This window comes from Myxine glutinosa, chromosome 2 (assembly GCF_964187855.1).
Source record: "Myxine glutinosa chromosome 2, kmMyxGlut1.1, whole genome shotgun sequence".
NCBI classification, from domain to species: domain Eukaryota; kingdom Metazoa; phylum Chordata; class Myxini; order Myxiniformes; family Myxinidae; genus Myxine; species Myxine glutinosa.
The window spans coordinates 209,130,312-209,157,260 of record NC_136262.1 but is presented as its reverse complement, the minus strand read 5'-3'; the positions used below and the strand labels follow the sequence as shown (position 1 = coordinate 209,157,260).

Here is a 26,949-nt window from a genome sequence, read left to right as displayed (position 1 = left end):
AGGAGACCAGTTTGAGAGTTTAGGTTTTACCAGGGTTTAGAGGAGGGAGTCAGCATGTTTTAGGGCAAGGAGACCAGTTTGAGAGTTTAGGTTTTACCAGGGTTTAGAGGAGGGAGTCAGCATGTTTTAGAGCATGGAGACAGTTTGAGAGTTTAGGTTTTACCAGGGTTTAGAGGAGGGAGTCAGCATGTTTTAGAGCAGGGAGCCACTTTGAGAGTTTAGGTTTTACCAGGGTTTACAGGAGGGAGTCAGCATGTTTTAGGGCAGGGAGACAAGTCTGAGAGTTTAGGTTTTACCAGGGTTTAGAGGAGGGAGTCAGCATGTTTTAGGGCAAGGAGACAAGTTTAAGAGTTAAGGTTTTACCAGGGTCTAGAGGAGGGAGTCAGCATGTTTTAGAGCAGGGAGACAAGTTTGTGAGTTTAGGTTTTACCAGGGTTAAGAGGAGGGAGTCAGCATGTTTTATAGCATGGAGACAAGTTTGAGAGTTTAGGTTTTTCCAGGGTTTAGAGGAGGGAGACCTCATGTTTTCGAGCATGTAGACAAGTTTGTGAGTTTAGGTTTTACCAGGGTATAGAGGAGGGAGTCAGCATGTTTTAGAGCATGGAGACAGTTTGAGAGTTTAGGTTTTACCAGGGTTTAGAGGAGGGAGTCAGCATGTTTTAGAGCAGGGAGACAAGTTTGAGAGTTTAGGTTTTACCAGGGTTTAGAGGAGGGAGACTGCATGTTTTAGGGCAGGGAAAAAAGTTTGTGAGTTTAGGTTTTACCAGGGTTTAGAGGAGGGAGTCAGCATGTTTTAGAGCATGGAGACAGTTTGAGAGTTTAGGTTTTACCAGGGTTTAGAGGAGGGAGTCAGCATGTTTTAGAGCAGGGAGACAAGTTTGAGAGTTTAGGTTTTACCAGGGTTTAGAGGAGGGAGTCAGCATGTTTTAGGGCATGGAGACCAGTTTGAGAGTTTAGGTTTTACCAGGGTTTAGAGGAGGGAGTCAGCATGTTTTAGAGCATGGAGACAGTTTGAGAGTTTAGGTTTTACCAGGGTTTAGAGGAGGGAGTCAGCATGTTTTAGAGCAGGGAGCCACTTTGAGAGTTTAGGTTTTACCAGGGTCTAGAGGAGGGAGTCAGCATGTTTTAGAGCAGGGAGACAAGTTTAAGAGTTTAGGTTTTACCAGGGTTTAGAGGAGGGAGTCAGCATGTTTTAGAACAGGGAGACAAGTTTGTGAGTTTAGGTTTTACCGGGGTTTAGAGGAGGGAGTCAGCATGTTTTAGAGCATGGAGACAAGTTTGTGAGTTTAGGTTTTACCGGGGTTTAGAGGAGGGAGACTGCATGCTTTAGGGCAGGGAGACAAGTTTAAGAGTTTAGGTTTTACCAGGGTTTAGAGGAGGGAGTCAGCATGTTTTAGGGCAAGGAGACCAGTTTAAGAGTTTAGGTTTTACCAGGGTTTAGAGGAGGGAGTCAGCATGTTTTAGAGCAGGGAGACAAGTTTGTGAGTTTAGGTTTTACCAGGGTTTAGAGGAGGGAGTCAGCATGTTTTATAGCATGGAGACAAGTTTGAGAGTTTAGGTTTTTCCAGGGTTTAGAGGAGGGAGACCTCATGTTTTCGAGCATGTAGACAAGTTTGTGAGTTTAGGTTTTACCAGGGTATAGAGGAGGGAGTCAGCATGTTTTAGAGCATGGAGACAGTTTGAGAGTTAGGTTTTACCAGGGTTTAGAGGAGGGAGTCAGCATGTTTTAGAGCAGGGAGACAAGTTTGAGAGTTTAGGTTTTACCAGGGTTTAGAGGAGGGAGACTGCATGTTTTAGGGCAGGGAAAAAAGTTTGTGAGTTTAGGTTTTACCAGGGTTTAGAGGAGGGAGTCAGCATGTTTTAGAGCATGGAGACAGTTTGAGAGTTTAGGTTTTACCAGGGTTTAGAGGAGGGAGTCAGCATGTTTTAGAGCAGGGAGACAAGTTTGAGAGTTTAGGTTTTACCAGGGTTTAGAGGAGGGAGTCAGCATGTTTTAGGGCATGGAGACCAGTTTGAGAGTTTAGGTTTTACCAGGGTTTAGAGGAGGGAGTCAGCATGTTTTAGAGCATGGAGACAATTTGAGAGTTTAGGTTTTACCAGGGTTTAGAGGAGGGAGTCAGCATGTTTTAGAGCAGGGAGCCACTTTGAGAGTTTAGGTTTTACCAGGGTTTACAGGAGGGAGTCAGCATGTTTTAGGGCAGGGAGAAAAGTCTGAGAGTTTAGGTTTTACCAGGGTTTAGAGGAGGGAGTCAGCATGTTTTAGGGCAAGGAGACAAGTTTAAGAGTTAAGGTTTTACCAGGGTCTAGAGGAGGGAGTCAGCATGTTTTAGAGCATGGAGACAGTTTGAGAGTTTAGGTTTTACCAGGGTTTAGAGGAGGGAGTCAGCATGTTTTAGAGCAGGGAGCCACTTTGAGAGTTTAGGTTTTACCAGGGTTTACAGGAGGGAGTCAGCATGTTTTAGGGCAGGGAGAAAAGTCTGAGAGTTTAGGTTTTACCAGGGTTTAGAGGACGGAGTCAGCATGTTTTAGAGCAGGGAGACAAGTTTGAGAGTTTCGGTTTTACCAGGGTTTAGAGGAGGGAGTCAGCATGTTTTCGAGCAGGGAGACAAGTTTGAGAGTTTAGGTTTTACCAGGGTTTAGAGGAGGGAGTCAGCATGTTTTATAGCATGGAGACAAGTTTGTGAGTTTAGGTTTTACCAGGGTTTAGAGGAGGGAGTCAGCATGTTTTATAGCATGGAGACAAGTTTGTGAGTTTAGGTTTTACCAGGGTTTAGAGGAGGGAGTCAGCATGTTTTATAGCATGGAGACAAGTCTGAGAGTTTAGGTTTTACCAGGGTCTAGAGGAGGGAGTCAGCATGTTTTAGAGCAGGGAGACAAGTTTGAGAGTTTCGGTTTTACCAGGGTTTAGAGGAGGGAGTCAGCATGTTTTCGAGCAGGGAGACAAGTTTGAGAGTTTAGGTTTTACCAGGGTTTAGAGGAGGGAGTCAGCATGTTTTATAGCATGGAGACAAGTTTGTGAGTTTAGGTTTTACCAGGGTTTAGAGGAGGGAGTCAGCATGTTTTATAGCATGGAGACAAGTTTGTGAGTTTAGGTTTTACCAGGGTTTAGAGGAGGGAGTCAGCATGTTTTATAGCATGTAGACAAGTTTGTGAGTTCAGGTTTTACCAGCGTTTAGAGGAGGGAGTCAGCATGTTTTATAGCATGGAGACAAGTTTGTGAGTTTACGTTTTACCAGGGTAGAGAGGAGGGAGACTGCATGTTTTAGAGCAGGGAGACAAGTTTGTGAGTTTAGGTTTTACCAGGGTATAGAGGAGGGAGTCAGCATGTTTTATAGCATGGAGACAAGTTTGAGAGTTTAGGTTTTTCCAGGGTTTAGAGGAGGGAGACCTCATGTTTTCGAGCATGTAGACAAGTTTGTGAGTTTAGGTTTTACCAGGGTTTAGAGGAGGGAGTCAGCATGTTTTATAGCATGGAGACAAGTTTGTAAGTTTACGTTTTACCAGGGTTTAGAGGAGGGAGTCAGCATGTTTTATAGCAGGGAGACAAGTTTGTGAGTTCAGGTTTTACCAGGGTTTAGAGGAGGGAGACTGCATGTTTTAGGGCAGGGAAAAAAGTTTGTGAGTTTAGGTTTTACCAGGGTTTAGAGGAGGGAGTCAGCATGTTTTAGAGCATGGAGACAGTTTGAGAGTTTAGGTTTTACCAGGGTTTAGAGGAGGGAGTCAGCATGTTTTCGAGCAGGGAGACAAGTTTGAGAGTTTAGGTTTTACCAGGGTTTAGAGGAGGGAGTCAGCATGTTTTAGGGCATGGAGACCAGTTTGAGAGTTTAGGTTTTACCAGGGTTTAGAGGAGGGAGTCAGCATGTTTTAGAGCATGGAGACAGTTTGAGAGTTTAGGTTTTACCAGGGTTTAGAGGAGGGAGTCAGCATGTTTTAGAGCAGGGAGCCACTTTGAGAGTTTAGGTTTTACCAGGGTTTACAGGAGGGAGTCAGCATGTTTTAGGGCAGGGAGAAAAGTCTGAGAGTTTAGGTTTTACCAGGGTTTAGAGGAGGGAGTCAGCATGTTTTAGGGCAAGGAGACAAGTTTAAGAGTTAAGGTTTTACCAGGGTCTAGAGGAGGGAGTCAGCATGTTTTAGGGCAAGGAGACCAGTTTAAGAGTTAGGTTTTACCAGGGTTTAGAGGAGGGAGTCAGCATGTTTTAGAGCAGGGAGACAAGTTTGAGAGTTTAGGTTTTACCAGGGTTTAGAGGAGGGAGTCAGCATGTTTTAGGGCATGGAGACCAGTTTGAGAGTTTAGGTTTTACCAGGGTTTAGAGGAGGGAGTCAGCATGTTTTAGAGCATGGAGACAGTTTGAGAGTTTAGGGTTTACCAGGGTTTAGAGGAGGGAGTCAGCATGTTTTAGAGCAGGGAGCCACTTTGAGAGTTTAGGTTTTACCAGGGTTTACAGGAGGGAGTCAGCATGTTTTAGGGCAGGGAGAAAAGTCTGAGAGTTTAGGTTTTACCAGGGTTTAGAGGAGGGAGTCAGCATGTTTTAGGGCAAGGAGACAAGTTTAAGAGTTAAGGTTTTACCAGGGTCTAGAGGAGGGAGTCAGCATGTTTTAGAGCAGGGAGACAAGTTTGAGAGTTTCGGTTTTACCAGGGTTTAGAGGAGGGAGTCAGCATGTTTTCGAGCAGGGAGACAAGTTTGAGAGTTTAGGTTTTACCAGGGTTTAGAGGAGGGAGTCAGCATGTTTTAGAGCAGGGAGACAAGTTTGAGAGTTTAGGTTTTACCAGGGTTTAGAGGACGGAGTCAGCATGTTTTAGGGCAAGGAGACCAGTTTGAGAGTTTAGGTTTTACCAGGGTTTAGAGGAGGGAGTCAGCATGTTTTAGGGCATGGAGACCAGTTTGAGAGTTTAGGTTTTACCAGGGTTTAGAGGAGGGAGTCAGCATGTTTTCAAGCATGGAGACCAGTTTGAGAGTTTAGGTTTTACCAGGGTTTAGAGGAGGGAGTCAGCATGTTTTAGGGCAAGGAGACCAGTTTAAGAGTTTAGGTTTTACCAGGGTTTAGAGGAGGGAGTCAGCATGTTTTAGAGCAGGGAGTCAAGTTTGAGAGTTTAGGTTTTACCAGGGTTTAGAGGAGGGAGTCAGCATGTTTTAGGGCAAGGAGACCAGTTTGAGAGTTTAGGTTTTACCAGGGTTTAGAGGAGGGAGTCAGCATGTTTTAGGGCAAGGAGACCAGTTTGAGAGTTTAGGTTTTACCAGGGTTTAGAGGAGGGAGTCAGCATGTTTTAGAGCAGGGAGCCACTTTGAGAGTTTAGGTTTTACCAGGGTTTACAGGAGGGAGTCAGCATGTTTTAGGGCAGGGAGACAAGTCTGAGAGTTTAGGTTTTACCAGGGTTTAGAGGAGGGAGTCAGCATGTTTTAGGGCAAGGAGACAAGTTTAAGAGTTAAGGTTTTACCAGGGTCTAGAGGAGGGAGTCAGCATGTTTTAGAGCAGGGAGACAAGTTTGAGAGTTTCGGTTTTACCAGGGTTTAGAGGAGGGAGTCAGCATGTTTTCGAGCATGGAGACAAGTTTGTGAGTTTAGGTTTTACCGGGGTTTAGAGGAGGGAGACTGCATGCTTTAGGGCAGGGAGACAAGTTTAAGAGTTTAGGTTTTACCAGGGTTTAGAGGAGGGAGTCAGCATGTTTTAGGGCAAGGAGACCAGTTTAAGAGTTTAGGTTTTACCAGGGTTTAGAGGAGGGAGTCAGCATGTTTTTAGAGCAGGGAGACAAGTTTGTGAGTTCAGGTTTTACCAGGGTTAAGAGGAGGGAGTCAGCATGTTTTAGGGCAAGGAGACCAGTTTAAGAGTTTAGGTTTTACCAGGGTATAGAGGAGAGAGACTGCATGTTTTAGAGCAGGGAGACAAGTTTGTGAGTTTAGGTTTTACCAGGGTATAGAGGAGGGAGACTGCATGTTTTAGGGCAAGGAGACCAGTTTGTGAGTTTAGGTTTTACCAGGGTTTGGAGGAGGGAGTCAGCACGTTTTAGAGCATGGAGACAAGTTTGTGAGTTTAGGTTTTACCGGGGTTTAGAGGAGGGAGACTGCATGCTTTAGGGCAGGGAAACAAGTTTGTGAGTTTAGGTTTTACCAGGGTTTAGAGGAGGGAGTCAGCATGTTTTAGAGCAGGGAGACAAGTTTGTGAGTTTAGGTTTTACCAGGGTTTAGAGGAGGGAGTCAGCATGTTTTAGAGCAGGGAGACAAGTTTGTGAGTTTAGGTTTTACCAGGGTTTAGAGGAGGGAGACTGCATGTTTTAGGGCAAGGAGACAAGTTTGAGAGTTTAGGTTTTACCAAGGTTTAGAGGAGGGAGTCAGCATGTTTTAGAGCAGGGCGACAAGTTTGAGAGTTTAGGTTTTACCAGGGTTTAGAGGAGGGAGTCAGCATGCTTTAGGGCAGGGAAACAAGTTTGTGAGTTTAGGTTTTACCAGGGTTCAGAGGAGGGAGTCAGCATGTTTTAGAGCAGGGAGAAAAGTTTGTGAGTTTAGGTTTTACCAGGGTTTAGAGGAGGGAGTCAGCATGTTTTAGGGCAGGGAAAAAAGTTTGTGAGTTTAGGTTTTACCAGGGTTTAGAGGAGGGAGACTGCATGTTTTAGAGCATGGAGACAAGTTTGTGAGTTTAGGTTTTACCAGGGTTTAGAGGAGGGAGTCAGCATGTTTTATAGCATGGAGACAAGTTTGTGAGTTTAGATTTTACCAGGGTTTAGAGGAGGGAGACTGCATGTTTTAGGGCAGGGAAAAAAGTTTGTGAGTTTAGGTTTTACCAGGGTTTAGAGGAGGGAGACTGCATGTTTTAGAGCATGGAGACAAGTTTGTGAGTTTAGGTTTTACCAGGGTTTAGAGGAGGGAGTCAGCATGTTTTATAGCATGGAGACAAGTTTGTGAGTTTAGATTTTACCAGGGTTTAGAGGAGGGAGACTGCATGTTTTAGGGCAGGGAAAAAAGTTTGTGAGTTTAGGTTTTACCAGGGTTTAGAGGAGGGAGTCAGCATGTTTTATAGCATGGAGACAAGTTTGTGAGTTTAGGTTTTACCAGGGTTTAGAGGAGGGAGTCAGCATGTTTTATAGCATGTAGACAAGTTTGTGAGTTTAGGTTTTACCAGGGTTTAGAGGAGGGAGTCAGCATGTTTTATAGCATGGAGACAAGTTTGTGAGTTTAAGTTTTACCAGGGTAGAGAGGAGGGAGACTGCATGTTTTAGAGCAGAGAGACAAGTTTGTGAGTTTAGGTTTTACCAGGGTATAGAGGAGGGAGTCAGCATGTTTTATAGCAGGGAGACAAGTTTGTGAGTTCAGGTTTTACCAGGGTATAGAGGAGGGAGTCAGCACGTTTTAGAGCATGGAGACAAGTTTGTGAGTTTAGGTTTTACCAGGGTTTAGAGGAGGGAGACTGCATGTTTTATAGCATGTAGACAAGTTTGTGAGTTTAGGTTTTACCAGGGTTTAGAGGAGGGAGTCAGCATGTTTTAGAGCATGGAGACAGTTTGAGAGTTTAGGTTTTACCAGGGTTTAGAGGAGGGAGTCAGCATGTTTTAGAGCAGGGAGCCACTTTGAGAGTTTAGGTTTTACCAGGGTTTACAGGAGGGAGTCAGCATGTTTTAGGGCAGGGAGACAAGTCTGAGAGTTTAGGTTTTACCAGGGTTTAGAGGAGGAAGTCAGCATGTTTTAGGGCAAGGAGACAAGTTTAAGAGTTAAGGTTTTACCAGGGTTTAGAGGAGGGAGTCAGCATGTTTTAGGGCAGGGAGACAAGTCTGAGAGTTTAGGTTTTACCAGGGTTTAGAGGAGGAAGTCAGCATGTTTTAGGGCAAGGAGACAAGTTTAAGAGTTTAGGTTTTACCAGGGTTTAGAGGAGGAAGTCAGCATGTTTTAGGGCAGGGAGACAAGTCTGAGAGTTTAGGTTTTACCAGGGTTTAGAGGAGGAAGTCAGCATGTTTTATAGCATGGAGACAAGTTTGTGAGTTTAGGTTTTACCAGGGTTTAGAGGAGGGAGTCAGCATGTTTTATAGCATGGAGACAAGTTTGTGAGTTTAGGTTTTACCAGGGTTTAGAGGAGGGAGTCAGCATGTTTTATAGCATGGAGACAAGTCTGAGAGTTTAGGTTTTACCAGGGTCTAGAGGAGGGAGTCAGCATGTTTTAGAGCAGGGAGACAAGTTTGAGAGTTTCGGTTTTACCAGGGTTTAGAGGAGGGAGTCAGCATGTTTTCGAGCAGGGAGACAAGTTTGAGAGTTTAGGTTTTACCAGGGTTTAGAGGAGGGAGTCAGCATGTTTTATAGCATGGAGACAAGTTTGTGAGTTTAGGTTTTACCAGGGTTTAGAGGAGGGAGTCAGCATGTTTTATAGCATGGAGACAAGTTTGTGAGTTTAGGTTTTACCAGGGTTTAGAGGAGGGAGTCAGCATGTTTTATAGCATGTAGACAAGTTTGTGAGTTCAGGTTTTACCAGCGTTTAGAGGAGGGAGTCAGCATGTTTTATAGCATGGAGACAAGTTTGTGAGTTTACGTTTTACCAGGGTAGAGAGGAGGGAGACTGCATGTTTTAGAGCAGGGAGACAAGTTTGTGAGTTTAGGTTTTACCAGGGTATAGAGGAGGGAGTCAGCATGTTTTATAGCATGGAGACAAGTTTGAGAGTTTAGGTTTTTCCAGGGTTTAGAGGAGGGAGACCTCATGTTTTCGAGCATGTAGACAAGTTTGTGAGTTTAGGTTTTACCAGGGTTTAGAGGAGGGAGTCAGCATGTTTTATAGCATGGAGACAAGTTTGTAAGTTTACGTTTTACCAGGGTTTAGAGGAGGGAGTCAGCATGTTTTATAGCAGGGAGACAAGTTTGTGAGTTCAGGTTTTACCAGGGTTTAGAGGAGGGAGACTGCATGTTTTAGGGCAGGGAAAAAAGTTTGTGAGTTTAGGTTTTACCAGGGTTTAGAGGAGGGAGTCAGCATGTTTTAGAGCATGGAGACAGTTTGAGAGTTTAGGTTTTACCAGGGTTTAGAGGAGGGAGTCAGCATGTTTTCGAGCAGGGAGACAAGTTTGAGAGTTTAGGTTTTACCAGGGTTTAGAGGAGGGAGTCAGCATGTTTTAGGGCATGGAGACCAGTTTGAGAGTTTAGGTTTTACCAGGGTTTAGAGGAGGGAGTCAGCATGTTTTAGAGCATGGAGACAGTTTGAGAGTTTAGGTTTTACCAGGGTTTAGAGGAGGGAGTCAGCATGTTTTAGAGCAGGGAGCCACTTTGAGAGTTTAGGTTTTACCAGGGTTTACAGGAGGGAGTCAGCATGTTTTAGGGCAGGGAGAAAAGTCTGAGAGTTTAGGTTTTACCAGGGTTTAGAGGAGGGAGTCAGCATGTTTTAGGGCAAGGAGACAAGTTTAAGAGTTAAGGTTTTACCAGGGTCTAGAGGAGGGAGTCAGCATGTTTTAGGGCAAGGAGACCAGTTTGAGAGTTTAGGTTTTACCAGGGTTTAGAGGAGGGAGTCAGCATGTTTTAGGGCATGGAGACCAGTTTGAGAGTTTAGGTTTTACCAGGGTTTAGAGGAGGGAGTCAGCATGTTTTAGAGCATGGAGACAGTTTGAGAGTTTAGGGTTTACCAGGGTTTAGAGGAGGGAGTCAGCATGTTTTAGAGCAGGGAGCCACTTTGAGAGTTTAGGTTTTACCAGGGTTTACAGGAGGGAGTCAGCATGTTTTAGGGCAGGGAGAAAAGTCTGAGAGTTTAGGTTTTACCAGGGTTTAGAGGAGGGAGTCAGCATGTTTTAGGGCAAGGAGACAAGTTTAAGAGTTAAGGTTTTACCAGGGTCTAGAGGAGGGAGTCAGCATGTTTTAGAGCAGGGAGACAAGTTTGAGAGTTTCGGTTTTACCAGGGTTTAGAGGAGGGAGTCAGCATGTTTTCGAGCAGGGAGACAAGTTTGAGAGTTTAGGTTTTACCAGGGTTTAGAGGAGGGAGTCAGCATGTTTTAGAGCAGGGAGACAAGTTTGAGAGTTTAGGTTTTACCAGGGTTTAGAGGACGGAGTCAGCATGTTTTAGGGCAAGGAGACCAGTTTGAGAGTTTAGGTTTTACCAGGGTTTAGAGGAGGGAGTCAGCATGTTTTAGGGCATGGAGACCAGTTTGAGAGTTTAGGTTTTACCAGGGTTTAGAGGAGGGAGTCAGCATGTTTTCAAGCATGGAGACCAGTTTGAGAGTTTAGGTTTTACCAGGGTTTAGAGGAGGGAGTCAGCATGTTTTAGGGCAAGGAGACCAGTTTAAGAGTTTAGGTTTTACCAGGGTTTAGAGGAGGGAGTCAGCATGTTTTAGAGCAGGGAGTCAAGTTTGAGAGTTTAGGTTTTACCAGGGTTTAGAGGAGGGAGTCAGCATGTTTTAGGGCAAGGAGACCAGTTTGAGAGTTTAGGTTTTACCAGGGTTTAGAGGAGGGAGTCAGCATGTTTTAGGGCAAGGAGACCAGTTTGAGAGTTTAGGTTTTACCAGGGTTTAGAGGAGGGAGTCAGCATGTTTTAGAGCAGGGAGCCACTTTGAGAGTTTAGGTTTTACCAGGGTTTACAGGAGGGAGTCAGCATGTTTTAGGGCAGGGAGACAAGTCTGAGAGTTTAGGTTTTACCAGGGTTTAGAGGAGGGAGTCAGCATGTTTTAGGGCAAGGAGACAAGTTTAAGAGTTAAGGTTTTACCAGGGTCTAGAGGAGGGAGTCAGCATGTTTTAGAGCAGGGAGACAAGTTTGAGAGTTTCGGTTTTACCAGGGTTTAGAGGAGGGAGTCAGCATGTTTTCGAGCATGGAGACAAGTTTGTGAGTTTAGGTTTTACCGGGGTTTAGAGGAGGGAGACTGCATGCTTTAGGGCAGGGAGACAAGTTTAAGAGTTTAGGTTTTACCAGGGTTTAGAGGAGGGAGTCAGCATGTTTTAGGGCAAGGAGACCAGTTTAAGAGTTTAGGTTTTACCAGGGTTTAGAGGAGGGAGTCAGCATGTTTTAGAGCAGGGAGACAAGTTTGTGAGTTCAGGTTTTACCAGGGTTAAGAGGAGGGAGTCAGCATGTTTTAGGGCAAGGAGACCAGTTTAAGAGTTTAGGTTTTACCAGGGTATAGAGGAGAGAGACTGCATGTTTTAGAGCAGGGAGACAAGTTTGTGAGTTTAGGTTTTACCAGGGTATAGAGGAGGGAGACTGCATGTTTTAGGGCAAGGAGACCAGTTTGTGAGTTTAGGTTTTACCAGGGTTTGGAGGAGGGAGTCAGCACGTTTTAGAGCATGGAGACAAGTTTGTGAGTTTAGGTTTTACCGGGGTTTAGAGGAGGGAGACTGCATGCTTTAGGGCAGGGAAACAAGTTTGTGAGTTTAGGTTTTACCAGGGTTTAGAGGAGGGAGTCAGCATGTTTTAGAGCAGGGAGACAAGTTTGTGAGTTTAGGTTTTACCAGGGTTTAGAGGAGGGAGTCAGCATGTTTTAGAGCAGGGAGACAAGTTTGTGAGTTTAGGTTTTACCAGGGTTTAGAGGAGGGAGACTGCATGTTTTAGGGCAAGGAGACAAGTTTGAGAGTTTAGGTTTTACCAAGGTTTAGAGGAGGGAGTCAGCATGTTTTAGAGCAGGGCGACAAGTTTGAGAGTTTAGGTTTTACCAGGGTTTAGAGGAGGGAGTCAGCATGCTTTAGGGCAGGGAAACAAGTTTGTGAGTTTAGGTTTTACCAGGGTTCAGAGGAGGGAGTCAGCATGTTTCAGAGCAGGGAGAAAAGTTTGTGAGTTTAGGTTTTACCAGGGTTTAGAGGAGGGAGTCAGCATGTTTTAGGGCAGGGAAAAAAGTTTGTGAGTTTAGGTTTTACCAGGGTTTAGAGGAGGGAGACTGCATGTTTTAGAGCATGGAGACAAGTTTGTGAGTTTAGGTTTTACCAGGGTTTAGAGGAGGGAGTCAGCATGTTTTATAGCATGGAGACAAGTTTGTGAGTTTAGATTTTACCAGGGTTTAGAGGAGGGAGACTGCATGTTTTAGGGCAGGGAAAAAAGTTTGTGAGTTTAGGTTTTACCAGGGTTTAGAGGAGGGAGACTGCATGTTTTAGAGCATGGAGACAAGTTTGTGAGTTTAGGTTTTACCAGGGTTTAGAGGAGGGAGTCAGCATGTTTTATAGCATGGAGACAAGTTTGTGAGTTTAGATTTTACCAGGGTTTAGAGGAGGGAGACTGCATGTTTTAGGGCAGGGAAAAAAGTTTGTGAGTTTAGGTTTTACCAGGGTTTAGAGGAGGGAGTCAGCATGTTTTATAGCATGGAGACAAGTTTGTGAGTTTAGGTTTTACCAGGGTTTAGAGGAGGGAGTCAGCATGTTTTATAGCATGTAGACAAGTTTGTGAGTTTAGGTTTTACCAGGGTTTAGAGGAGGGAGTCAGCATGTTTTATAGCATGGAGACAAGTTTGTGAGTTTAAGTTTTACCAGGGTAGAGAGGAGGGAGACTGCATGTTTTAGAGCAGAGAGACAAGTTTGTGAGTTTAGGTTTTACCAGGGTATAGAGGAGGGAGTCAGCATGTTTTATAGCAGGGAGACAAGTTTGTGAGTTCAGGTTTTACCAGGGTATAGAGGAGGGAGTCAGCACGTTTTAGAGCATGGAGACAAGTTTGTGAGTTTAGGTTTTACCAGGGTTTAGAGGAGGGAGACTGCATGTTTTATAGCATGTAGACAAGTTTGTGAGTTTAGGTTTTACCAGGGTTTAGAGGAGGGAGTCAGCATGTTTTAGAGCATGGAGACAGTTTGAGAGTTTAGGTTTTACCAGGGTTTAGAGGAGGGAGTCAGCATGTTTTAGAGCAGGGAGCCACTTTGAGAGTTTAGGTTTTACCAGGGTTTACAGGAGGGAGTCAGCATGTTTTAGGGCAGGGAGACAAGTCTGAGAGTTTAGGTTTTACCAGGGTTTAGAGGAGGAAGTCAGCATGTTTTAGGGCAAGGAGACAAGTTTAAGAGTTAAGGTTTTACCAGGGTTTAGAGGAGGGAGTCAGCATGTTTTAGGGCAGGGAGACAAGTCTGAGAGTTTAGGTTTTACCAGGGTTTAGAGGAGGAAGTCAGCATGTTTTAGGGCAAGGAGACAAGTTTAAGAGTTTAGGTTTTACCAGGGTTTAGAGGAGGAAGTCAGCATGTTTTAGGGCAGGGAGACAAGTCTGAGAGTTTAGGTTTTACCAGGGTTTAAAGGAGGAAGTCAGCATGTTTTAGAGCATGGAGACAAGTTTGAGAGTTTAGGTTTTACCAGGGTCTAGAGGAGGGAGTCAGCATGTTTTAGAGCAGGGAGACAAGTTTGAGAGTTTCGGTTTTACCAGGGTTTAGAGGAGGGAGCCAGCATGTTTTCGAGCATGGAGACAAGTTTGTGAGTTTAGGTTTTACCGGGGTTTAGAGGAGGGAGACTGCATGTTTTAGGGCAAGGAGACCAGTTTAAGAGTTTAGGTTTTACCAGGGTTTAGAGGAGGGAGTCAGCATGTTTTAGAGCAGGGAGACAAGTTTGTGAGTTCAGGTTTTACAAGGGTTAAGAGGAGGGAGTCAGCATGTTTTAGGGCAAGGAGACCAGTTTAAGAGTTTAGGTTTTACCAGGGTATAGAGGAGAGAGACTGCATGTTTTAGAGCAGGGAGACAAGTTTGTGAGTTTAGGTTTTACCAGGGTTTGGAGGAGGGAGTCAGCACGTTTTAGAGCATGGAGACAAGTTTGTGAGTTTAGGTTTTACCAGGGTTTAGAGGAGGGAGTCAGCACGTTTTAGAGCATGGAGACAAGTTTGTGAGTTTAGGTTTTACCAGGGTTTAGAGGAGGGAGACTGCATGCTTTAGGGCAGGGAAACAAGTTTGTGAGTTTAGGTTTTACCAGGGTTTAGAGGAGGGAGTCAGCATGTTTTAGAGCAGGGAGACAAGTTTGTGAGTTTAGGTTTTACCAGGGTTTAGAGGAGGGAGACTGCATGTTTTAGGGCAAGGAGACAAGTTTGAGAGTTTAGGTTTTACCAAGGTTTAGAGGAGGGAGTCAGCATGTTTTAGAGCAGGGCGACAAGTTTGAGAGTTTAGGTTTTACCAGGGTTTAGAGGAGGGAGTCAGCATGCTTTCGAGCATGGAGACAAGTTTAAGAGTTTAGGTTTTACCAGGGTTTAGAGGAGGGAGACTGCATGCTTTAGGGCAGGGAAACAAGTTTGTGAGTTTAGGTTTTACCAGGGTTCAGAGGAGGGAGTCAGCATGTTTTAGAGCAGGGAGAAAAGTTTGTGAGTTTAGGTTTTACCAGGGTTTAGAGGAGGGAGTCAGCATGTTTTAGAGCAGGGAGACAAGTTTGAGAGTTTAGGTTTTACCAGGGTTTAGAGGAGGGAGTCAGCATGTTTTCGAGCATGGAGACAAGTTTGAGAGTTTAGGTTTTACCAGGGTTTAGAGGAGGGAGTCAGCATGTTTTAGGGCAAGGAGGCCAGTTTGAGAGTTTAGGTTTTACCAGGGTTTAGAGGAGGGAGTCAGCATGTTTTAGGGCAAGGAGACCAGTTTAAGAGTTTAGGTTTTACCAGGGTTTAGAGGAGGGAGTCAGCATGTTTTAGGGCAGGGAGACAAGTTTGAGAGTTTAGGTTTTACCAGGGTTTAGAGGAGGGAGTCAGCATGTTTTAGGGCATGGAGACCAGTTTGAGAGTTTAGGTTTTACCAGGGTTTAGAGGAGGGAGTCAGCATGTTTTAGAGCATGGAGACAGTTTGAGAGTTTAGTTTTACCAGGGTTTAGAGGAGGGAGTCAGCATGTTTTAGGGCAGGGAGACAAGTTTGAGAGTTTAGGTTTTACCAGGGTTTAGAGGAGGGAGTCAGCATGTTTTAGGGCAAGGAGACCAGTTTAAGAGTTAAGGTTTTACCAGGGTCTAGAGGAGGGAGTCAGCATGTTTTAGAGCAGGGAGACAAGTTTGAGAGTTTCGGTTTTACCAGGGTTTAGAGGAGGGAGTCAGCATGTTTTTGAGCAGGGAGACAAGTTTGAGAGTTTAGGTTTTACCAGAGTTTAGAGGAGGGAGACTGCATGTTTTAGAGAAGGGAGACAAGTTTAAGAGTTAAGGTTTTACCAGGGTCTATAGGAGGGAGTCAGCATGTTTTAGAGCAGGGAGACAAGTTTGAGAGTTTCGGTTTTACCAGGGTTTAGAGGAGGGAGTCAGCATGTTTTCGAGCAGGGAGACAAGTTTGAGAGTTTAGGTTTTACCAGAGTTTAGAGGAGAGAGACTGCATGTTTTAGAGCAGGGACACAAGTTTAAGAATTTAGGTTTTACCAGTGTTTAGAGGAGGGAGTCAGCATGTTTTAGGGCAAGGAGACCAGTTTGAGAGTTTAGGTTTTACCAGGGTTTAGAGGAGGGAGTCAGCATGTTTTCGAGCAGGGAGACAAGTTTGAGAGTTTAGGTTTTACCAGGGTTTAGAGGAGGGAGTCAGCATGTTTTAGAGCATGGAGACCAGTTTAAGAGTTTAGGTTTTACCAGGGTATAGAGGAGGGAGTCGGCATGTTTTAGGGCAGGGAGACAAGTTTGAGAGTTTAGGTTTTACCAGGGTTTAGAGGAGGGAGTCAGCACGTTTTAGAGCATGGAGACAAGTTTGAGAGTTTAGGTTTTACCAGGGTTTAGAGGAGGGAGTCAGCATGTTTTAGAGCATGGAGACAAGTTTGAGAGTTTAGGTTTTACCAGGGTTTAGAGTAGGGAGTCAGCATGTTTTAGGGCAGGGAGACAAGTTTGAGAGTTTAGGTTTTACCAGGGTTTAGAGGAGGGAGTCAGCATGTTTTAGAGCAGGGAGACAAGTTTGAGAGTTTAGGTTTTACCAGGGTTTAGAGGAGGGAGTCAGCATGTTTTAGGGCATGGAGACCAGTTTGAGAGTTTAGGTTTTACCAGGGTTTAGAGGAGGGAGTCAGCATGTTTTCGAGCATGGAGACCAGTTTGAGAGTTTAGGTTTTACCAGGGTTTAGAGGAGGGAGTCAGCATGTTTTAGGGCAAGGAGACCAGTTTAAGAGTTTAGGTTTTACCAGGGTTTAGAGGAGGGAGTCAGCATGTTTTATAGCAGGGAGACAAGTTTGTGAGTTCAGGTTTTACCAGGTTATAGAGGAGGGAGACTGCATGTGTTCGGGCAAGGAGACCAGTTTAAGAGTTTAGGTTTTACCAGGGTATAGAGGAGGGAGACTGCATGTTTTAGGGCAGGGAAACAAGTTTGTGAGTTTAGGATTTACCAGGGTTTAGAGGAGGGAGTCAGCATGTTTTAGAGCATGGAGACAAGTTTGTGAGTTTAGGTTTTACCGGGGTTTAGAGGAGGGAGACTGCATGCTTTAGGGCAGGGAGACAAGTTTAAGAGTTTAGGTTTTACCAGGGTTTAGAGGAGGGAGTCAGCATGTTTTAGGGCAAGGAGACCAGTTTAAGAGTTTAGGTTTTACCAGGGTTTAGAGGAGGGAGTCAGCATGTTTTAGAGCAGGGAGACAAGTTTGTGAGTTCAGGTTTTACCAGGGTTTAGAGGAGGGAGTCAGCATGTTTTAGGGCAAGGAGACCAGTTTAAGAGTTTAGGTTTTACCATGGTTTAGAGGAGGGAGTCAGCATGTTTTAGAGCAGGGAGACAAGTTTGAGAGTTTAGGTTTTACCAGGGTTTAGAGGACGGAGTCAGCACGTTTTAGGGCAAGGAGACCAGTTTGAGAGTTTAGGTTTTACCAGGGTTTAGAGGAGGGAGTCAGCATGTTTTAGGGCATGGAGACCAGTTTGAGAGTTTAGGTTTTACCAGGGTTTAGAGGAGGGAGTCAGCATGTTTTCGAGCATGGAGACCAGTTTGAGAGTTTAGGTTTTACCAGGGTTTAGAGGAGCGAGTCAGCATGTTTTAGGGCAAGGAGACCAGTTTAAGAGTTTAGGTTTTACCAGGGTTTAGAGGAGGGAGTCAGCATGTTTTAGAGCAGGGAGACAAGTTTGAGAGTTTAGGTTTTACCAGGGTTTAGAGGAGGGAGTCAGCATGTTTTAGGGCATGGAGACCAGTTTGAGAGTTTAGGTTTTACCAGGGTTTAGAGGAGGGAGTCAGCATGTTTTAGAGCATGGAGACAGTTTGAGAGTTTAGGTTTTACCAGGGTTTAGAGGAGGGAGTCAGCATGTTTTAGAGCAGGGAGCCACTTTGAGAGTTTAGGTTTTACCAGGGTTTACAGGAGGGAGTCAGCATGTTTTAGGGCAGGGAGACAAGTCTGAGAGTTTAGGTTTTACCAGGGTTTAGAGGAGGGAGTCAGCATGTTTTAGGGCAAGGAGACAAGTTTAAGAGTTAAGGTTTTACCAGGGTCTAGAGGAGGGAGTCAGCATGTTTTAGAGCAGGGAGACAAGTTTGAGAGTTTCGGTTTTACCAGGGTTTAGAGGAGGGAGTCAGCATGTTTTCGAGCAGGGAGACAAGTTTGAGAGTTTAGGTTTTACCAGGGTTTAGAGGAGGGAGTCAGCATGTTTTAGAGCATGGAGACCAGTTTAAGAGTTTAGGTTTTACCAGGGTATAGAGGAGGGAGTCGGCATGTTTTAGGGCAGGGAGACAAGTTTGAGAGTTTAGGTTTTACCAGGGTTTAGAGGAGGGAGTCAGCATGTTTTATAGCATGGAGACAAGTTTGTGAGTTTACGTTTTACCAGGGTAGAGAGGAGGGAGACTGCATGTTTTAGAGCAGGGAGACAAGTTTGTGAGTTTAGGTTTTACCAGGGTATAGAGGAGGGAGTCAGCATGTTTTATAGCATGGAGACAAGTTTGAGAGTTTACGTTTTTCCAGGGTTTAGAGGAGGGAGACCTCATGTTTTCGAGCATGTAGACAAGTTTGTGAGTTTAGGTTTTACCAGGGTTTAGAGGAGGGAGTCAGCATGTTTTATAGCATGGAGACAAGTTTGTGAGTTTAGGTTTTACCAGGGTTTAGAGGAGGGAGTCAGCATGTTTTAGAGCAGGGAGCCACTTTGAGAGTTTAGGTTTTACCAGGGTTTAGAGGAGGGAGTCAGCATGTTTTATAGCATGGAGACAAGTTTGTGAGTTTAGGTTTTACCAGGGTTTAGAGGAGGGAGTCAGCATGTTTTATAGCATGGAGACAAGTTTGTGAGTTTAGGTTTTACCAGGGTTTAGAGGAGGGAGTCAGCATGTTTTAGAGCAGGGAGCCACTTTGAGAGTTTAGGTTTTACCAGGGTTTACAGGAGGGAGTCAGCATGTTTTAGGGCAGGGAGACAAGTCTGAGAGTTTAGGTTTTACCAGGGTTTAGAGGAGGGAGTCAGCATGTTTTAGGGCAAGGAGACAAGTTTAAGAGTTAAGGTTTTACCAGGGTCTAGAGGAGGGAGTCAGCATGTTTTAGAGCAGGGAGACAAGTTTGAGAGTTTCGGTTTTACCAGGGTTTAGAGGAGGGAGTCAGCATGTTTTCGAGCAGGGAGACAAGTTTGAGAGTTTAGGTTTTACCAGGGTTTAGAGGAGGGAGTCAGCATGTTTTAGAGCATGGAGACCAGTTTAAGAGTTTAGGTTTTACCAGGGTATAGAGGAGGGAGTCGGCATGTTTTAGGGCAGGGAGACAAGTTTGAGAGTTTAGGTTTTACCAGGGTTTAGAGGAGGGAGTCAGCATGTTTTATAGCATGGAGACAAGTTTGTGAGTTTACGTTTTACCAGGGTAGAGAGGAGGGAAACTGCATGTTTTAGAGCAGGGAGACAAGTTTGTGAGTTTAGGTTTTACCAGGGTATAGAGGAGGGAGTCAGCATGTTTTATAGCATGGAGACAAGTTTGAGAGTTTACGTTTTTCCAGGGTTTAGAGGAGGGAGACCTCATGTTTTCGAGCATGTAGACAAGTTTGTGAGTTTAGGTTTTACCAGGGTTTAGAGGAGGGAGTCAGCATGTTTTATAGCATGGAGACAAGTTTGTGAGTTTAGGTTTTACCAGGGTTTAGAGGAGGGAGTCAGCATGTTTTAGGGCAGGGAGACAAGTTTGAGAGTTTAGGTTTTACCAGGGTTTAGAGGACGGAGTCAGCATGTTTTAGGGCATGGAGACAAGTTTGAGAGTTTAGGTTTTACCAGGGTTTAGAGGAGCGAGTCAGCATGTTTTAGGGCAAGGAGACCAGTTTAAGAGTTTAGGTTTTACCAGGGTTTAGAGGAGGGAGTCAGCATGTTTTAGAGCAGGGAGACAAGTTTGAGAGTTTAGGTTTTACCAGGGTTTAGAGGAGGGAGTCAGCATGTTTTAGGGCATGGAGACCAGTTTGAGAGTTTAGGTTTTACCAGGGTTTAGAGGAGGGAGTCAGCATGTTTTAGAGCATGGAGACAGTTTGAGAGTTTAGGTTTTACCAGGGTTTAGAGGAGGGAGTCAGCATGTTTTAGAGCAGGGAGCCACTTTGAGAGTTTAGGTTTTACCAGGGTTTACAGGAGGGAGTCAGCATGTTTTAGGGCAGGGAGACAATTCTGAGAGTTTAGGTTTTACCAGGGTTTAGAGGAGGGAGTCAGCATGTTTTAGGGCAAGGAGACAAGTTTAAGAGTTAAGGTTTTACCAGGGTCTAGAGGAGGGAGTCAGCATGTTTTAGAGCAGGGAGACAAGTTTGAGAGTTTCTGTTTTACCAGGGTTTAGAGGAGGGAGTCAGCATGTTTTCGAGCAGGGAGACAAGTTTGAGAGTTTAGGTTTTACCAGGGTTTAGAGGAGGGAGTCAGCATGTTTTAGAGCATGGAGACCAGTTTAAGAGTTTAGGTTTTACCAGGGTATAGAGGAGGGAGTCGGCATGTTTTAGGGCAGGGAGACAAGTTTGAGAGTTTAGGTTTTACCAGGGTTTAGAGGAGGGAGTCAGCACGTTTTAGAGCATGGAGACCAGTTTAAGAGTTTAGGTTTTACCAGGGTTTAGAGGAGGGAGTCAGCATGTTTTAGGGCAGGGAGACAAGTTTGAGAGTTTAGGTTTTACCAGGGTTTAGAGGACGGAGTCAGCATGTTTTAGGGCATGGAGACCAGTTTAAGAGTTAAGGTTTTACCAGGGTCTAGAGGAGGGAGTCAGCATGTTTTAGAGCAGGGAGACAAGTTTGAGAGTTTCGGTTTTACCAGGGTTTAGAGGAGGGAGTCAGCATGTTTTCGAGCAGGGAGACAAGTTTGAGAGTTTATGTTTTACCAGGGTTTAGAGGAGGGAGTCAGCACGTTTTAGAGCATGGAGACCAGTTTAAGAGTTTAGGTTTTACCAGGGTTTAGAGGAGGGAGTCAGCATGTTTTAGAGCATGGAGACAAGTTTGAGAGTTTAGGTTTTACCAGGGTTTAGAGGAGGGAGTCAGCATGTTTTAGAGCATGGAGACAAGTTTGAGAGTTTAGGTTTTACCAGGGTTTAGAGTAGGGAGTCAGCATGTTTTAGGGCAGGGAGACACGTTTGAGAGTTTAGGTTTTACCAGGGTTTAGAGGACGGAGTCAGCATGTTTTAGGGCAAGGAGACCAGTTTGAGAGTTTAGGTTTTACCAGTGTTTAGAGGAGGGAGTCAGCATATTTTAGGGCAAGGAGACCAGTTTGAGTGTTTAGGTTTTACCAGGGTTTAGAGGAGGGAGTCAGCATGTTTTAGGGCAAGGAGACCAGTTTGAGAGTTTAGGTTTTACCAGGGTTTAGAGGAGGGAGTCAGCATGTTTTAGGGCAAGGAGACCAGTTTGAGAGTTTAGGTTTTACCAGGGTTTAGAGGAGGGAGTCAGCATGTTTTAGGGCAAGGAGACCAGTTTGAGAGTTTAGGTTTTACCAGGTTTTAGAGGAGGGAGTCAGCATGTTTTAGGGCAAGGAGACCACTTTGAGAGTTTAGGTTTTACCAGGTTTTAGAGGAGGGAGTCAGCATGTTTTAGGGCAAGGAGACCACTTTGAGAGTTTAGGTTTTACCAGGGTTTATAGGTTTGAAAGTTATTCGTAATTTTTTATTGGATTTAATTCCTTCGAGAATCAGGTCTGGGAGACAAGTCAGACAGCTCAGAGATGAGAACAGCAAGCTATTTATGATTTTATTATTATTTATTATATTGTGAGGAAACTTTTGATGTGAACTCAAATTGCCAGTTTACACCAATGTGGCAGCTTCACGATGCCCCCTGATGGTCGACCGTTGTAATGAGCTTGAACACTCTGATGAAGAATTTGACAATTCTAATTTTCAAAACTGCTACTCAGTTTCCATGACCCCCCCAATAACATTTTGTGTAAATGCCATTAAACTGCATGTGAGCTGAGCTGAGTAAAAGATATGCAATTGAGCTGATAGGTTTACAGTATGACACAACTTACCAAGTTCGTGTTTCCCTGGATTGTCAGTGATCTCCATGGCGTACATCTTAAGTCCTCCGAAACTTTTTCCGATGTTATAAACTCTTGTTATGTCCGGGCATTTTTCATGGATCATCTTCATTATCTGGATACAGCACCAGGAGAACATCCAAATGTATATACTGCGTCAATAGGCATAACTGAATCAAATGAAAGACCTGCATATTTAAAGATGCTAACAATGTGAGCCTCTTTAAATGTGCAGATGACACTGTGATTAAGAATTTTGTTACATGGTTTAGTGTAAATTTTCTTAAAGGGGAACCCAAACGCACGGACCACCTCGACGCTAATCCATCGTTTGATGCCCTACAAAGTAGGTATGATGTCTTTTTACAATTTCCGATTTATAAAGTAGGTAATTTTGCCATTAAAAGTCGAAATGTTCTTCTTCTTTTTCACATTTAGCCGTGACGTCACACTCGGAAGTCGACTGCCAAATCCGTACTGTCTACGGGTTGCATCGCGGTACGATTTAACTCAAACGGCAAATTATTTTCGAATTTCTACATATATGCCAGGCCGATGCATCCTTGGTTGTTGTCGTAATACAAACCAATGTGGTTTCATGCTCACCAATGGCTGAAAGATCTGAGGGTTGCCAGAAATTGGACGAGGTTTGTCTGAAATACCTGAGTTTGGATCGGGCCTACAAGTTCGCTTTTGTGCTTGGAACATTTTACCGAGAACTTTTATTAAACAACAGACATGGCTAGATCTTGCGTTTATCTTTCACAATTGAGAGAGTAGCTAAGTGTAAGCAACAGCCATCGCTCGAAACTGAAACACCATCTCTAAGCAGCACCAGCATATGTACATGGGAGATTTGAGCGGTGAATCAAACACCTTTGTTGGCCTGCCAGCAACTGATCTCACCTCATCACCACCCCACAACCACCTCCCCCCTCCACTGGGGTGGGACATTGACACAGCATGGACATAGAACAGACACGACGATGGGACATATGGACACAATGGTGGGCCATGACACAGCACAACCACAGACACAAATGGCGTCCCGGAAAGAATGAAACAGGACGATCCTGTAACATTCAGGACATCGAATTGCTATGGTGGGACAAAGCATTCATCGCTCAATTAATACAAAATCACTGATAAACTGTCAATTGAACAGAAAAACCAAAACCTACCAATCGTAGTGAACATGTGACCAGCGTTTTCATCTTCACTAACACCATGTTTGTCTGAATCGCTTGAACAAGCCTCAAAATGATGTGGGTCCAAGTCCCCGAAAGTGTTTCCATCACTAATTTTGTCTCCAACAGTTTTTTCAACATCCCACTGATCAGTTTCATCATACTGAAAACCGTCAGAGTTACTGATGATGATGGAATCAGCATCAGAATCTGAGCTCGAAATCCACTGTTTCTCTTTGTAAACTGCTATGAGAATCAAGGTGGGTTATGAATGTGACGTCACTGGCAAAATCGAAAATTGACACTTTCGGGCTTTTTTTCGACACTTTATGAAAGAAAAAAAAAACCACAACATTTTCCCTTCAAATTAAACCCTGATTAATGATTTCCCACTGGTTTTCAGAAAAAAAAACTGTATTTGGGTTTCCCTTAAATTTGAAAACCCAAAAGATGAAAGATGATTTTTTAGTTCAGGAAATCCAAAGCTCAGTTTTTCCCATTCCCCAGTCACGATGAACAATTTTGATATTGAGACTGTTCGCTCCGACAAGTATTTAGGCTTCATCATCGAGGATAATCTCTCATGGTAAGAACACTGTTAATGGATGCTTTATAAAGGACAACAACGCCTCTCCGTTCCTCGGCTTCTGAAATAATTTCTGGTTGATAAAACCATTTTGAGGCATTTTGAGGCTTTTGAGCTTCAGTAATTGAGAGTGTTATCTTGTATGGCTATGTTTGGTTTAGTGTTGTTAAAAAGGTGATTTGGTAAAACTGCACAAAAAAAAACTATAGCAAAACAGGCTGGAAAGATCCTTGAAGAAAAGATAGACATAAGTGTCATCTCTTATGGAGCAGTATTAACAAAGGTGGAATCCATTATGCAAAATCCGATCCACCCACTTTAGTTAGGAAGTAGTAGTGGGGACATTGTAGTTGTCTGCTGAATTGTTCTGCATGTGTAACCTTGATAGGAGTTTCTTGTTGTACTCTGGATATTGTTTTGCCATCATTTATCATTATGTGAGCTTTGTGAGCCTTATTTGGCAGTGAAATTTTCCATTCTCTGTGGACAATCTATATAATAATAGCGTAAGGACTCGACTTTGTTATCCCTTTTACGCCGCACCCAGTGACCCGATGCCCACGGCACTAATGGATTTACGATCTACGAACCGCGCTCTTTGTTTATCACGTACAGCCATACTCGAAAAATCGGAATTAGCCGACGTTGGGGCCCAAAAGCATCCGATTAACTGCCGATACGACGCCATCTTACGACGCCATCGTATTGGCGTCTGCTGGGCGAAGGCGAAGCAAGCCCTCCGCTGATTGGACAGGCGAAGGCGAAAGCAAGCCGTCCACTGCGTGGACAATCCAGAGCATGCATTTGTGCCGGTGTCGGCGATCGTTGTTCATATACGCACTCTTCATTCTCATCTTTCTTCCGAACTCTTACTCGGACAAGCAAATCCCCTATGCCATCCATAATGGTACACTCTATCCATACACCACATCCTCCCTTCCGTGGATGTTCCACGGGTTTCGGCTAGTAAACATTATTATTGTTAATAAATACTGCATTGGCATCATCAGAAGGAACCAGAATAAGCAAAGAGCAAAGATGGAGTCATCTGGAGGAATCTGGATAGGATTCGGGTTTTATTTGTCACTCCTCAAACCCAAACATTTTATGCTTTTCCTCCCGTGACATCACTGTAGGGATTATTATGTATTGGTAATACACTTTCACATTTAACTCATTCGGTTGGAGAAAAGCTGTGGGTGAATAATTAAGATACGAGTACAACAGTTTGACTTGGATGAAGTTCACAAATAAGCACTTGCATCATAATTGTTCAAATGCCATATCCACGAGTAATATCCCACGTTCGTTTACCCCATTGTCTCCGAATGCCTTTGTGATTTGTATATAGGTGCAATTGTGTCTCCTAATGACGCTGTACTTTGTGCACAGGCTCCTCCATGAGCATAAGATTACTGGGGAAGAAGAAGATGCCTCTACTGGTTAAACTTTAACAAAAATTATTAATCAAATCCTGGTAGTATGTAGGTTACAAGTTCAAGGCTTCTCCTTTGGCTGCCATATTTCATTGAATATACTGCGAAAATATAAAAATGAAGATGTGACATCTTGAATACCAGAGAGAATGAAAGAGGATGAGTTATTGGCCTTATCAGGTTGGCCAGGAAATAATTTGGTGAAAGGACGACCTGAGAGATAGATGATGGAAAAATACAGTAAGTGCTGAAAAGTTGTTTAAATACTAAGTACTAAATGAAGAGTTAATGACCGTAAAGATAAATAAATGACTGCAAAATTCTGTGAAGCACACTCAAACTATTAACAAGAAATGTGACTTCGGAGTGAGGGAGTGGGGGTTGCATAATGCTTTGGACCAAATTGTGTTTAAAGCCAGAGGATGAAACAATTTTCGGTTTCGTAATAATTATTTTACAATATTTTCTCACTTTTAACGATGTTAAAAAAATTTTTTTGAAAGTTATCGTCAAAAGTATTTATGTTACCTTTAAATAGCAAACTTTAAATGTTTGCTTTGTTTTTCTCTTGCATCAATGATCTTTGTATTGAGGATTAAATCTGCTCAACATTGCTGCTGAATGATCATGCAAAGAATAAGCTGAATCTGAATAATCTGAATTAATCAATCCGAATGACCTTCTGCAAAAAATAGGAATGTTGAGTACTTGCCTTAACTATATTATGCAGAAATTTTCGTCCAAATTAACCATGAATTAACATGAAAATTAACTACGAAATACAGAACTTGAAAGTATTTATACATTATTCTGATTCACCCTGTGTACTATATCTATATATATATATATACAGTGCATTCAGAAAGTATTCAGACCCCTTCACTTTTTTCACATTTTGTTATGTTGCAGCCTCATGCTGAAATCGTTTAAATTCAGTTTTCCCTCATCAATCTACACTCAATACCCCATAATGACAAAGAGAAAACAGGATTTTAGAAAGTTTTGCAAATTTATGAAAAAGAAAAAACTGAAATATCACATTGACTAAGTATTCATACCCTTTGTTATGACACTTGAAATTTATCTCAGGTGCCTCCCATTTCTCTTGATCATCTTTGTAATGTTTCTACACCTTGATTGGAGTCCACCTGTGGTAAATTCAATTGATTGGACATGATTTGGAAAGGCACACACCTGTCTATATAAGGTCTCACAGCTGACAATGCATATCAGAGCAAAAATCAAGCTATGAGGTCGAAGAAACTGCCTGCAGAGCTCAGAGACAGGATTGTGTCGGGGCACAGGTCTGGGGAAGCCTACAAAAAAATGTCTGCTGCATTGAAGGTTCCCAAGAGCACAGTGGCCTCCATAATTCTTAAATGGAAGAAGTTTGGAACAACCAGGACGCTTCTTAGAGCTGGCCGGCCGGCCAAACTGAGCAATCGGGGGAGAAGGGCCTTGGTAATAGAGGTGACCAAGAACCCGATGGTCACTCTGGCTGAGCTCCAGAGATCCTGTGTGGAGATGGGAAAACTTCCAGAAGGACAACCATCACTGCAACACTCCACCGATCTGGGCTTTATGGCAGAGTGGCCAGACGGAAGCCTCTCCTCAGTGAAAGACACATGAAAGCCCGCTTGGAGTTTGCAAAAAAGATCCTAAAGGACTCGCAGACTGTGAGAAACAAGATTCTGTGGGCTTTCATGTGTCTTTCACTGAGGAGAGGCTTCCGGCTGGCCACTCTGCCATAAAGCCCAGATCAGTGGAGTGTTGCAGTGGAGAGGCAAATAATAATCTGAATCTGAATAATCTGAATTAATCAATCATTCGGATTTAACCAATACGGAGGGTATCTTGGAAATTACTTTAATGTATTTCTTCCTCGACTTGGAGTTTGTGGAACGGAATGAAGGAGGATGTGCGAAAGAGTTGCCCAGGTTGCCTTGAAAATCTCTGTTTGGATCTGGAGGAAAGAATATTGAGTGCTTGCCTTAACTTTATTATGCAGAAATTTTCGTCAAAATTAATCATGGCATCTACGAAACACAGAACTTTAAAGTATTTATACATTATTCTGATTCACCCTGTGTACTATATATATATACATATATATATATATATATATATATATATATATATATATATATATATATATATATATATATATAAATATATATATATATATATATATATATTGCGGATATGAGGATTGTATTTTTTTATTGTGTGCTTTATTATTATTATTGCTTGAGTCTGCCCCCTCCTGCCTCCAGTGTTGTATAAAGGTCAAAAGGGCATCCCGGTAGTTAATTCCATAAAGCATCCATTGAAGGACACTATAATACCCTTGTTCAGTAGCTTATATCTTTATTATGTGTTTTAGGGTAAGGCCTTGTCTTCCATTAAAATGACACTCCATTGCACCAAGTGAAAAAGATAGATTCCCTTCATCCTTCATTCCCATTCCCAAAACCTCCATTTCCCCTTTCGTCAATTGCCATTCGCATTGCCAACTACAATTGCCGCCATTAAACATGTGCTCGGGTTGGGGAAGAAAGGCGTGCCCGCC

The 26,949-nt window shown here is 43.5% G+C and overlaps 1 protein-coding gene across 1 annotated transcript in view; it reads right to left on the bottom strand.

The window, feature by feature from the left end:
* The window catches only part of LOC137422689 (inactive carboxypeptidase-like protein X2), a 145,254-nt gene that overhangs the window by 84,079 nt on the left and 34,226 nt on the right, over positions 1 to 26,949 (bottom strand). The window contains exon 8 of the mRNA XM_078772881.1: positions 21,163 to 21,286. Coding sequence (XP_078629007.1) covers positions 21,163 to 21,286 — 124 coding nt within the window. The remainder of the gene's footprint in view (positions 1 to 21,162; positions 21,287 to 26,949) is intronic.